Source organism: Nerophis lumbriciformis, linkage group LG28, assembly GCF_033978685.3.
Source record: "Nerophis lumbriciformis linkage group LG28, RoL_Nlum_v2.1, whole genome shotgun sequence".
Taxonomy (NCBI): Eukaryota; Metazoa; Chordata; class Actinopteri; order Syngnathiformes; family Syngnathidae; genus Nerophis; species Nerophis lumbriciformis.
Window position 1 is genome coordinate 14,606,115 of NC_084575.2, and position 14,711 is coordinate 14,620,825.

Consider the following 14,711-nt stretch of genomic DNA (forward strand, 5'->3'; position numbering starts at 1 on the left):
CACGAACAGGGACGGATTCAAGTTGCACCAGTGGCCCAAAGATGCGAAAGTGGCAAGAAATTGGACGAAATGGCGGCAGTTTGTTCCCGCAGACGAGCGAGCTAAACCCCCTGGATGTCTTGGCTCACACTGCTTCTACCGTCCCTTATGCCACCGAAGATGATCAAGAGAAGAATATCGACCCTAGCTTCCCTGGCCTGCTGACATCAACTCCAAAACTGGACAGATCAGCTTTCAGGAAAAGAGAGCGGATGAGGGTATGTCTACAGAATATATTAATTGATGAAAACTTTATTCATTACTCGCGGTTTTACGTAAATTATTATACATAAACTGTGTTTACCAATAATTTAGCTTAAAAACATTACAACATTTAAAAACAAACACATACCAATCGTTGGTTAGAAGGCGATCGCCGAATTCGTCCTTGCTTTCTCCCGTGTCGCTGGCTGTCGTGTCGTTTTCCTTGCATACGGTTCAAACCAATATGGCTCAATAGCTTCAGTTTCTTCTTCAATTTCGCTTAAGCCGCTGAAATCCGAGTCTGAATCCGAGCCAATGTCGCTACCTTGCTGTTCTATCCGCCATGTTTGTTTGTATTGGCATCACTATGTGACGTCACAGGAAAATGGACGGGTGTATATAACGATGGTTAAAATCAGGCACTTTGAAGCTTTTTTTTAGAGATATTGCGTGATGGGTAAAATTTTGAAAAAAACTTCGAAAAATAAAATAAGCCACTGGGAACTGATTTTTAATGGTTTTAACCCTTCTGAAATTGTGATAATGTTCCCCTTTAACAAAACTGTAGCATTTCACATTGCATGCAAATAAACAATCTCCAACATTGAGATCAATAAAGTGCAAACTTCTGTCTTGAATAACATACCTATGTAAATAAAAATGTAGTATTACACATTGTATCTAAATTAGGGCTGTCAAACAATTAAAATATTTATCACGATTAATCGCATTTTGTTAATAGTTAACTCAAAATTAATCGTGATTAATCGCAGAAAGATATAATTTTTCGTCATCAATAAGTGTACCTTAGACAGATAATTTTTAAGTTTTAAATACCACGACTGGACAATTCAGTTGCTTTAATGAAATGTTTTTAAACATTATGCTTTTTGAAAAAGCTCAACACTAAAAGGATATAAACATATTTTTAAAGAGAATTTAAGAAATACCTACAGTACGTTAACGTGACTCTCACCAGACCCTTGTAGTTCGCTGAGCTCAACACAAGGGTCTGGGCTCGAAAGCATTGCAAACTCCTTCAAGATAGCAAAAATCTCGCCGGGCAGGATTTCATAGATGTGACGTAGCGCCGAAGGGACTGTTTGATTAAAACAACAATGGAGCGAGCGAGGAGTTGTGTGCTGACATTGATTCTGCTATTGCAACTGTTTTGCGACATCAATCGAATATTAATTATTTAAAAGATGAACAGAGAACGGTTTTGAAGGCATTTATTGGTGGCAAGGATGTTTTGGTTCTTCTTCCGACCGGGTTTGGATCTCCCAGCGCCGCTCTCATCAGCGTCACGGGTTGATTTCGATGTGAGTGGTTGAAGTAGCACGTCATTCAAGATAACGGACAAGTGGTTTATACAATCACATACAATGATTTTTTTACAAGGCCCCGCCTTCTGAAATACATCTCTTATTGAGAACTTTTAGATCAATGTATGGAGCTCAGCGAACGACAAGGATCTGGCGAGAGTCAGGTTAACGGTACGTTGGTGTCTTGCCAGAATTCCTATTTTGTAGGAATACAGAATTTGTATTCCTGCTTTAGGAAGCACATGCACTTAGAGGAGAAGAGCTACACTTTGATGTTTAGATAGCAGTTTCACGCATTATTAACACAAAATGTGGATTGTTACGATCATGCTTGATTGTCAAAGATGTTAAGTGATCATTCTTCTACATGAGTAAATGTTTCTGATATTTTGTACTTTACATGTTGTACAAGCTAGAAGTAGTAGTAGTTAATTTTGGACATGTTAAAAACAAAGCAAAATAAAAAATAACTAAAAAGGTAATAATCTTGATAACATGACAGTAAAATACAGAAATAGAAACAAATGTTTCACCATGAAAACACAAAAATTAAAAGAATATATATTGTTAGTTTTTTCATATCCAAAAAGTGGGAAGAAGTGAAACTTATTTACTCCCACCCCTTATTTTAAAAGTCAAATAACTAGCTTTCTTATAAGGATTATTATTATGTACAATAACTAATTTACCGGTCTTATTACAATATTATCAATAATATTTTACTCACTTTTCTTTGGCACAAAAATACAGTAAATGTGTACAATATACACATATTGTACATAGTCACATGAATACAAGTACTAATTGATAGTAACACCAACCAATAAATAACTTAACATAAAGGTCTCTCTTTCTTTGTGCAGTTTTGCGAGCTATTTTCGAACCTGCGGCTCAACAGTAACTGGACATCATTACACATGTTCCCCAAAATACGTAACTGGCCGAGGGTAAAAAACGTATCGATGATTCCACCATAGTTGCATAGGTGATTTTTAGTCCGTAGTTGGCTTGTCGTTGTGTTCTGTTCGCCTTGTAAATAATTGTATTTTTCGCAGGCTTCAGTTTCAGATGCTGGAACAAGTTTGTTGTGCAGAAGCCTTTTTAAAACAAACTTTACACCATGCAGTCAAGTCATTTGTTACATGCCTGTTGCCGCAAAACTAATGTACTGACAACACTTTTCTTTGAAACAAACGTCTCACTCTCGTTAGCGTTAGCATTAGCCATGCTTTGCTATGTGAGCCAAAGGGTTGTACGATATACCGGTGAAGGTGAAGTTATAACACTGAAACACCCACCGGAAGAGGTGCTTTAAGACATGGCTAACTAGCTAGCAGCTAAAGTCCATTCGCAGTCGGCAGTGTTTCAGCAAACTTCTAAACCACTAATCCTCGCCTCCATGGCGACAAAGTACGTTTCTTACAAGTATCATCCCTGCAGGACAAGGAATAGCTCAACGTGCTTCACTACACACCGTAGCTCACCGGCGTCAAAATGTAAACAAACGCCATTGGTGGATCTACACCTAACATCCACTGTAATGATACCAAGTACAGTAGCGTATCTCGTCGATACTACTATGATTACGTCGATATTTTTTGGCATCACAAAATCTTCTTTCATTTAAAAAAAAACATATTATATTTATAAACTCAGGAAATATGTCATATATACATATCTATATAGATGTCATATATATATATATATATATATATATATATGTGTCAATATGTTCATTTACTGTTAATATTTGCTTACTTTGTCATTTAACATGTTCTATCTACACTTCTGTTAAAATGTAATAATCACTTATTCTTCTGTTGTTTGATACTTAACATTAGTTTTGGATGATACCACAAATTTGGGTATCAATCTGATACCAAGTCGTTACAGGATCATACATTGGTCATATTCAAAGTCCTCATGTTTGCCAAGCAGGGCGGTAATGGGTCCCATGTTTATAGTCTTTGGTATGACTCGGCCGGGGTTTGAACTCACAACCTACCGATCTCAGGGCGGACACTCTAACCACAAGGCCACTGAGTAGGTTATAAATCATGAAGCATTTAATATAATGTAAACAAAGCTTTTGTATTATATTATAATCTAATCAATGATTATGGCAGACTATATGTAATACGGAAAATCGTAAATTGTTCTTTAAATGCAACAAGAAAAGACCAATGTGTTTAATGCCTTTTAATTTATATTTTAACCTTCTAAAATTGTTCTTTGAGTGCAACAGGAAACACGTGAATTGTATTGCAAGATTTTCTGTTAAAATAAAGCCAAAATCGAAATTTTTTCGTAGTTCCCTTTATTTGGAAAAGTATCAAAAAGTATTGATATACATTTTGGTGCCGGTACCAAATTATTGGTATCGAGACAACCCTACAAACAACACAATGGCATTTTTGTGACTGACTTTCCTCCCACCTTATGCATGTACATTAAACCAGGCAGTTATTTTTGAGTGCGAGAGAAAGGTTAGTCACGGCTACAGCGAGTTATCAGATAAATGTGTCTATGAATGTTCTCATTCATCCAGGTCATTGTCATCTCAGGGCATTCAATCGATCGCAACTGGACTGTTTGTTTTGTCTTCGAAAGACAAACCAAACAGTCCAGTTATCCAGTCATGTATCCAGTCTAGATAAATGTCTTGCTTTGATTACATCTTGAACACAGAGGCTCCATCAAATAAGTCAAACAATGCTTCTCTAAGACCATGAAAGGTGCTCAAGATCATGTGATAGTGTGAAACTTGTTGCAAGACAGCAACTGGGAGAATTTCAGAATGCTGAATGCTCCCCTGCTACTTCTAAGGGTGCGTTCACATATATATGTTTGGTTCGGTTAAAACTAACTGGTACTTTGGCTCTTCTCGTACGATTGATTTGGTCAGGTGTGAAAGCAATCCTCCAAACACTGGTACGTACCAAAGTAAGTGAACTCTGGTGCGGTTTGCTTGACTTGAGCAAAAATGTGAACATGACTACAGGGACCAAAGACACAGCCCAGAGTTAAAATGACAGCAAAAAGCATGCAGAAATGGCAAATACCAGTAGGTAAGAAGAAATGTTATCGATACTGGTACAGATAACATAACTTCATGTCTCTCAAGACTGATATATATATATATATATATATATATATATATATATATATATATATATATATATATATATATATATATAAATCAGTGGTACGTTCCACATAGTGGTGGTTTGTTTGTGTTTCTTCCCCTATAGTTTCTAGGTCACACTCATTCACTGCCTCTGCTACCGGTTCATGTTCCCAGCTGCTCCTAATTTCACCTGTTAATCAGCCAGCCAATCCCGGTCCACAAATCATCCTCCCATCCTGCTTAAAACCACCTGCTCACCACTAGATCAGGTTGATTTTGTTTTCTGCCATGCTGTGTTGTAGCCTTGATAGACTACTTAATTTTGCTATTGCCAGATCTACTTTCTTTGACGCTACTTTGTTTTGTACCCATTTTTGTTAAGCCATTTGGCTTAACTTGTGCGACCCGTAATGTTTGTTCTTTGGTTGTTGTTTTTTTACCTTGCAACTGTCTGTGTTTTTTAAGTATCTGTATAGTGTAAAGCTTAGTCTTGGGAAAGGTTAGACAGAGGCCTATATACACTACACACGTATGACTTCCTTGTGTATAGAGACAACAGGCTTAGTGGTGGCTGTCACCCTTGTAGGTTTTGGACTCCCTCTTTGACTAGAGCAGGTAGGTAGGTTTTTGGTTTATGCTATTTAAATAGCTTTAGTTAGTAAACTTACCTTTCTTTGTCAGAGGTGTCTTTTGGTATGTTTTGTTCATTCCTTTGACAGCACCTGTCCCAAGCTAGGCTAGTGGTGTGTCTTGTTGTAACCCCCCACAGGGTTACCTTTCAATAACATTAGTTCTGTTTTCAATTATTGGCTTCTTTGTCTTTAATATACACCTCATTTAGTTTATACACTTTTAAAGCCCTCCACAGCACAGAGTCAGCGCTTCTAAAAGTTTTTAACGATATCCTCCTGTCCACTGATTCTGGTAAATATGTTGTCCTGGTGCTTTTAGATCTGTCTGCTGCGTTCGACACCGTCGACCACGCCACCTTAATCACTCGTCTTGAGAACTGTGTGGGCATTAAGGGCGCCGCCCTCAACTGGTTCCGGTCGTACCTAACCGACAGGAGTTTTTGTGTAAAAGTAGACAGTTTTATGTCGTCCACAGCTCCTTTACCACATGGGGTCCCCCAGGGTTCAATCCTTGCCCCAATTTTATTTGCGCTTTACCTTCTCCCCCTTGGTTCTATTTTTAGGAAGTACAGTATTGCATTTCATTTTTATGCCGATGATTGCCAGATTTATTTTCCCATGGCACAAAATAACACGGTTCAAAGTCTTATTGACTGCCTGCACGACATCAAAGTCTGGCTTTCAGCTAACTTCCTGAGCCTAAATGAAGACAAAACAGAAGTTATGTTGTTCGGTCCAAGTCGCTCTCCCTCCCCCAACGTTGACCTCGGCACTCTGACCCCGTATCTCAGCGACTCTGTCACAAACCTGGGGGTAAAGTTTGACTCAGATTTTAAATTCGAAAAACAAATCAGCAGCGTCGTTCAAAAAAGCTTTTATCAATTACGCCAAATAGCGAAAGTGAAACCGCTTCTATCAAGACATGATCTTGAGAAATTAATCCACGCTTTTATCTCGACTCGTCTTGATTACTGTAATGCCCTGTATGTTGGCATTAGCCAGGCCTCCCTCGCCCGCCTGCAGCTCGTGCAGAACTCTGCTGCTCGTCTGCTAACACAGACCCGCAGACGTGAGCACATCACCCCTATTTTAGCGTCCCTTCACTGGCTCCCTGTGCGTTACCGAATACATTTTAAACTCCTTTTATTTGTTTTTAAATGTCTAAACAACCTCGCGCCAACCTATCTCTCCGACCTCCTTCAGCCTTACTGCCCCACCCGATCCTTAAGATCAGCCGATCAGCTGCTGTTGACGGTCCCTGACACAAGGCTGAAGCTTAGAGGTGACAGAGCTTTCGCCGTTGCTGCTCCCAAGCTCTGGAACGACCTACCCCTGAGTGTTAGACAAGCCTCCTCTCTTCCTGTTTTTAAATCTCTCTTAAAAACATACTTTTATTCCATGGCTTTTAACACTGAGTGATATCCATCCTGCAATGGCGCCCCATAATACACCTGCTGTGATCCTGTTTTTATGTTTTTATGTTTTTATTAATTCTATTTTAATTATTTATTTTTTATCATGTTCTGTTTGTGTTGTGTTGTGTTTGCTCGGTACTCGTTTTATCTTTTAACCTGCTCATTGTACAGCACTTTGGCTACCCCTGTGGTAAATTTTAAATGTGCTTTATAAATAAAGTTGATTTGATTTGATTTGATTTTATGTTGCGTTCTCCTACGATCCCTAGACCCACGTAACAATCAGTGTATATAGATAGATAGATAATACTTTATTGATTCCTTCAGGAGAGTTCCCTCATGATTTATTTTGATACTTTTGTAAATAAAGGGGACCACAAAAAATGGCATTATAGGCTTTATTTTAACAAAAAATCTTATGGTACATTAAACATATGTTTCTTATTGCTATGTTGTCCTTAAATAAAATAGTGAACATACAAAACAACTTTTCTTTTATTCGTAAGTAAGCAAACAAAGGCTCCTAATTTAGCTGCTGACATATGCAGTAAAATTGTGTCATTTCTCATTCTATTATTTTGTCAAAATGATTAAGGACAAACTGTAAAAAATTATTATTAATCTACTTGTTCATTTACTGTTAATATTTGCTTACTTTTTCTTTTAACATGTTCTATCCAAACTTCTGTTAAAAATAAATAATCACTTATCCTTCTGTTGTTTGGATGCTTTATATTAGTTTTGGATGACACCACAAATTTGGGTATCGATCCGATATCAAGTAGCTACAGGATCTTACATTGGTCATAATTTAAGTCCTCACGTGTCCAGGAACGTATTTCCTGAGTTTATAAACATATGAATTTTAAAAAGGAAAAAAGATTTTGTGATGCTAAAAAATATTGATGTAATCATAGTAGTATTGACTAGATACACTATTGTACTTGGTAACATTACAGTGGATGTCAGGTTTAGATCCACCAATGGCGTTTGTTTACATTGTGACACCGGTGAGCTACGATGTTTAGTGAAGAATGTTTAACTATTCCTCGTCCTGTAGGGACTTTAAGGTTTTACTACTTACGTATAAAATACTACACGGTCTAGCTCCAGCTTATCTTGCCGATTGTATTGTATCATATGTCCCGGCAAGAAACCTGCGTTCTAAGAACTCCGGCTTATTAGTGATTCACAGAGCCCAAAAAAAGTCTGTGGGCTACAGAGCGTTTTCTATTCGGGCTCCAGTACTCTGGAATGCCCTACCGGTAACAGTTAGAGATGCTACCTCAGTAGAAGAATTTAAGTCCCATCTTAAAACTAATTTGTATACTCTAGCCTTTAAATAGACCCCCCTTTTTAGACCAGTTGATCTGCCGTTTCTTTTCTTTTCTTCTCTGCCTCCTCGCCGGGTTACTCCGGTTCCGGTGACCATGGATGAAGTGCTGGCTGTCCAGAGTTGGGACCCGGGGTGGACCGCTCGCCTGTGCATCGGTTGGGGACATCTCAGCGCTGCGGACCCGTCTCCGCTCGGGATGGTCTCCTGCTGGCCCCACTATGGACTGGACTCTCACTACTATGTTAGATCCACTAAGGACTGTTCTTTCACAATATTATGTCACTCGACATCCATTGCTTTCGGTCTCCCCTAGAGACGGAGGGTTACCCACATATGCGGTCCTCTCCAAGGTTTCTCATAGTCATTCACATCGACGTCCCTTATGTGGGCTCTGTACCGAGGATGTCGTTGTGGCTTGTGCAGCCCTTTGAGACTTTTGTGATTTAGGGCTATATAAATAAACATTGATTGTTTGATAATACTTGTAAGAAACTTACTTTATTAGTCGCCATGGAGGCAAGGATTAGTGATTTAGAAGTAGCTAAAACACTGCAGACTGTGGCTGGACGTTAGCCGCTAGCTAGCTAGCCATGTCTTAAAGCACCTTTTCCTGAGGGCGTTTCAGTGTTATAGCTTCATCTTTATAGTTAGTTTTTAAGCCAAAATGCGTCTGTCTACACACTGTGTCCGCTTGTAACTACTCAGTGATTGTGCGCTGCCGAACATACTCCTCTGCTTGTAAAACCAGCAATATCACGACGTGACGACAACGTGCCATCATGCCCGTTAAAAAAAAAAAAAAGGGGCGGGGGGTTTACACACACTGTCATTGACAGCCACGAATCAAAATAAACATTCAGGTTACAGCACATAAACAACATTGACAGGTCTAGGACTGCTAAATTTCGAGGGCAAACGATCGACTAATTTAGCACTCCATTTAAACTATGAAATTAACCTACCTGAAGAAGTTGTGTAGCTAGCTACATTTTTTCCCAACCGCTTGTAATTGCTTGTGTTTTCTTTTTTGGATTCCTTTCTTACTCTGCATTTTGAGAGCTACCTGACCTAAATTTACCGAACACCTGACGTCCTTTCAGACCCAGATGCAAATAATGTATGTCTCGGAACAACTCGGCTGTTCTCATTGTCGGTTAACCTTTGAAACACGCTTCCAAAATGGCTGTGCCCAAGTTGTAAAGGTTAATTATGCGATGTCTTAACCCATTGAAAATGTAAGAAAAAAAGTCATGTTGGGGTGTGTTTATCAATTTATTTGACGAAACAATTACATTACAATTATCCATTATAGGGATGTCACGGTATGAACATTTCTTATCATAGTTATTGTGACCAAAATTATCAAGGTTATCAATATTATCGCGGTATTTTTAAATGTGCTCAACATTTTTTTTTATATTTATACTGAAATCTTTCAACCAAGTTTTATTTATTTTTTTAAAACCAACACATTCAAAGTGATTTCTTTTGTAGGAGAAACATTATTGTAGATAAAAACACTGTATCATCAACCACAAGTAGAAATTGAATGTGCATATGAAAGCAACAAAAACATTACAAAGTAATATGGCAGAAAAAATAACACAAATAACTAAAATAAATGTGAAAATTGTGCAACATAGCACTTTATTGACATACAAGATTCAGAAATAAAAACCAGTGTAAGAATTTTGAAAGATAGCACCTGATGGTCATAAGACATAACTGCACTTTTTGTCCATATAGATAAAAAGAGTGTTCATGTATGAGATCTAGGACTGCCAATTATGACCAAGTTAATTAAGGAGTATTGTTATCAATATTGAAATCATGATTATTGATTGTTAGGTAAAGCAGTGTTGGGGCGTGAACGTAATACCATCATGTACAGTAATCTATTAAAAAAGGCTATAGAAAAACGTTATCTATATATTTAAAGACAAATATTAGTTTTTTTAATTAATTAATAATATCAACTTGTCAGCTTTTTGTAATTACATGATGCCTTTATCTCTATTTTTACATTTTGATAGAGGGAGGTATTTTTTTAATTTATTTTTTTAAGTTATGTACAAACCCCGTTTCCATATGAGTTGGGAAATTGTGTTAGATGTAAATATAAACGGAATACAATTATTTGCAAATCCTTTTCAACCCATATTCAGTTGAATATGCTACAAAGACAACATATTTGATGTTCAAACTGATAAACTTTTTTGTTTTGCAAATAATCATTAACTTTAGAATTTGATGGCAGCAACACGTGACAAAGAAGTTGGGAAAGGTGGCAATAAATACTGATAAAGTTGAGGAATTCTCATCAAACACTTATTTGGAACATCCCACAGGTGAACAGGCAAATTGGGAACAGGTGGGTGCCATGATTGGGTATAAAAGTAGATTCCATGAAATGCTCAGTCATTCATAAACAAGGATGGGGCGAGGGTCACCACTTTGTCAACAAATGCGTGAGCAAATTGTTGAACAGTTTAAGAAAAACCTTTCTCAACCAGCTATTGCAAGGAATTTAGGGATTTCACCATCTACGGTCCGTAATATCATCAAAGAGTTCAGACAATCTGGAGAAATCACTCCACGTAAGCAGCTAAGCCCGTGACCTTCGATCCCTCAGGCTGTACTGCATCAACAAGCGACATCAGTGTGTAAAGGATATCACCACATGGACTCAGGAACACTTCAGAGACCCACTGTCAGTAACTACAGTTGGTCGCTGCATCTGTAAGTGCAAGTTAAAACTCTCCTATGCAAGGCGAAAACCGTTTATCAACTACACCCAGAACTGCCGTCGGCTTCGCTGGGCCTGAGCTCATCTAAGATGGACTGATACGAAGTGGAAAAGTGTTCTGTGGTCTGACGAGTCCACATTTCAAATGTTTTTTGGAAACTGTGGACGTCGTGTCCTCCGGACCAAAGAGGAAAAGAACCATCCGGATTGTTATAGGCGCAAAGTTGAAAAGCCAGCATCTGTGATGGTATGGGGGTGTTTTAGTGCCCAAGACATGGGTAACTTACACATCTGTGAAGGCGCCATTAATGCTGAAAGCTACATAGAGGTTTTGGAGCAACATATGTTGCCATCCAAGCAACGTTACCATGGACACCCCTGCTTATTTCAGCAAGACAATGCCAAGCCACGTGTTACATCAACGTGGCTTCATAGTAAAAGAGTGCGGGTACTAGACTGGCCTGCCTGTAGTCCAGACCTGTCTTCCATTTAAAATGTGTGGCGCATTATGAAACCTAAAATACCACAACGGAGACCCCCGGACTGTTGAACAACTTAAGCTGTACATCAAGCAAGAATGGGAAAGAATTCCACCTGAGAAGCTTAAAAAATGTGTCTCCTCAATTCCCAAACGTTTACTGAGTGTTGTTAAAAGGAAAGGCCATGTAACACAGTGGTGAACATGCCCTTTCCCAACTACTTTGGCACGTGTTGCAGCCATGAAATTCTAAGTTAATTATTATTTGCAAAAAAAAATAAAGTTTATGAGTTTGAACATCAAATATGTTGTCTTTGTAGTGCATTCAATTGAATATGGGTTGAAAAGGATTTGCAAATCATTGTATTCCGTTTATATTTACATCTAACACAATTTCCCAACTCATATGGAAACGGGGTTTGTACATTAAATGTACATGTAGATGCTGTATAAGGGACAGATCCATTATGTCGTATAGGAATTAACTATACACAATAAAAACTTAACAAAATGCTCTGTCACATGAATGTTTTTTAAAGTAATACCTTAGTGACATTTAAAAAACACAAGTAATGTAAAAAAAAACATGGTGTTTACTTTTTGATATCAATATAAAACTCAAAGCAGTTTGGCTAATGAAGATAACGTCTAATAAACAAGTGTCGTTCTTCTCCAATGCCTCCTAGTGGTTCAGTACAACAGTCTGGCCAACAAGAAAAACAGGAGTGACACTTCTCACATCTCATACACAATCTTCACAGCCTGCATTCAGTTCGATGAAATGCCAAAACATTTTAGTTAGTATTGATGTTATTTGAACACTGATACAGTTTGCAGTTAAATAAAGGACGAGTGAGCATCCCAGTCAACAAACCAAAAACTTTATAAACAAGTTGTGAGAACGTTCCCGACACATCGCCTGCTGCATGTTTCCTCACGTCATTAACTCTCAGTCACAGCAGCTGATGGACGATGTATTGAGAAAATAAAAGCAACATCAAATAGTTTTCTTCTTTGCTGTATACTTATTGTGTGATACAAGTGTGTCTGTCTGCTATATTGTCCACATCTGTCGTCATCTAAACACAGCAGTGTGCTTTTAAACGCACGCCGGGAAGCGAGGGAAAATAACGTTAAAACCAAGCGCTTGGCTCCGTTTACTCCGAGGGGAATTCTCCGGAGCAAAGTCGGTGTAGTTTGTCCGCCATGATTATCAAGCCAAACGACGCTACTGCCCATACGCCTGACTTTGTGTTGCCTAAAATGTATTCATAAACAACGTTTTTTCAGAAATTAAAAAGTGAAGTAACCTTCGGGAATTTTATTGTGAATTATCATTATATCGTTTACCGTTACATCCCTGGTCCATTAACAAGTAAAAAGTCAAGGACGGTAATGGCATGTTGTTGCCGTGGATGCTGGTCAATTTTTTTTAGGGCATTACGGCAAGTGACAAGGGCGGTTGCGGCACTTGCCACAGTGACCGTGGTTAAATTTGTGCCCTTTATATGTATATGTATATATACAGTATACATACATACACACATACATACATATATATATATATATATATATATATATATATATATATACATACATACATACATACATACATACATACATACATACATACATACATACATACATACATATATGTATGTATATATATATATATATATATATATATATATATATATATATATATATATATATATATATATATATATATATTCATATTTAGATTTAGATTTAACTGTAGTTTGTTCATATCTTTTTTGCGGCTAGTTTGGGAAGGCTCCTTTAGCAGCAGGCGTCTTCACATTGCTGGCGTTTCATGTGGTTGATAAGGGTTTATGTGTTGAAGCGTGACGTTTTTCTCTCTTCACAAAATGTATTCCGTTTATATTTACATCTAACACAATTTCCCAACTAATATGGAAACGGGGTTTGTATATATATATGTATCCATCCATCCATCCATCAGACTGCTCAACTGTACCGCTGATTAACACTTTATCACAATTGCACAAAACCGCACGCACAAGAATCACTTTACTTACCACTGTAATTACTGGACTACAATACTCTTCATTCAAAGACTGTAAATAATGTAAAAACAAGAGTATAAAGAAGCCATACTGTTTGTTCATACTACTGTCACTACTCAACTGCCAAAAGAACTGTAGACACCTTAATATGTATTACTTCCTATACTGTATATACTGTGTATACTGTATATACTGTTATACTATTTCATATTGCACTGGTACTGTATGTGACTACTGTACTTTTACTTGTACTGATACTTCTACCATAACTACTGGGACTTATTGTGCAACTTATTGTCTTGTAATTAATGTACATCAGAGCTATACAAATTGTTGTATTTTTTTGTATTTAGTGTATTAGATTCAGCAACTAGTGTTTGGATCCCACTGTACGCAATATCTGTAGAGCATGGAAAAAAGCATTTCACTGTGGTGTATTCTGCATGTGACGAATAAAACCCTTGAACATTGAACCTTGAACCTTGATATATGTATACATATATGTGTATGGATATATGTCATAGACTATATGTCATAAACTATCAAACACAATATTTCTCAGCAATCTTAGGGACACATTTGAAAATTGCTTGTTTGCAAACCTATGACAGTGAAGAACTGTCAGAACCACACAGGATCAGATACTTTCTGTACAATGCCTCCAGTCTGAGAACCAAGGGTCACAAGTTCTACTTCCTGTATGAAGGCTATTAATAGGGCATTCACAAAAAGGCTTTTTATTTGGAAAGCAGGTTTCCAAGAGAGCGGTCTTGATTAACATCAATGATGTTTCACCATCTGTGTCTACCTTCACTGATGAAGTGAATGCATCAATGCAAGACTACCCACACACACACACACACACACACACACACACACACACACACACACACACACACACACACACACACACACTCTCACAAACACACTTCACACACACACACACACACACTCTCACACTCTCACACAGATCATTAACGTTGTCAAAGCCATCCCTGTTTGAAGTCCGGTGAGCAGAGATATTGTGGCCGTCGCCAAAGAAACGCAGCACAACACATGGAGCAGTGTCTCTCAAAGAGATCTCAGTATAAACACACAGCAGTTAGCAAATATGATGGCAGGCAGCAAGAGGACAATCCTTGCGCCTCTTACCTCTGAACTTCTTTGGAGGGTTGCTGAGGTCACCCGCGTCAGGCTGAACTACACAGCGGTCATCCACCAAGCTGTAGATTGAAGCACAATGCACCACTGTTCAGTGTTTCACCAGGAAACTATTGTGAGGCATTTTAGGAATACATCACTGATGACTCAACTCTACTGATGGGTTTTGTGAATGACATACAACTGCAGGTAATGTTTGT

The 14,711-nt window shown here is 38.0% G+C and overlaps 1 protein-coding gene across 11 annotated transcripts in view; it reads right to left on the minus strand.

Moving 5' to 3' along the window:
• LOC133570882 (inositol 1,4,5-trisphosphate-gated calcium channel ITPR1) overlaps nt 1–14,711 on the minus strand; it is a 185,612-nt gene that overhangs the window by 156,244 nt on the left and 14,657 nt on the right. For all 11 annotated transcript variants that reach the window (XR_009810255.1, XM_061923669.1, XM_061923664.1 and 8 more), the window contains exon 3: nt 14,503–14,573. Coding sequence is in view for 10 of the 11 variants with exons in the window: in XM_061923669.1 (XP_061779653.1) it covers nt 14,503–14,573 (71 nt within the window). In the remaining variant the exon portion in view is untranslated. The remainder of the gene's footprint in view (nt 1–14,502; nt 14,574–14,711) is intronic.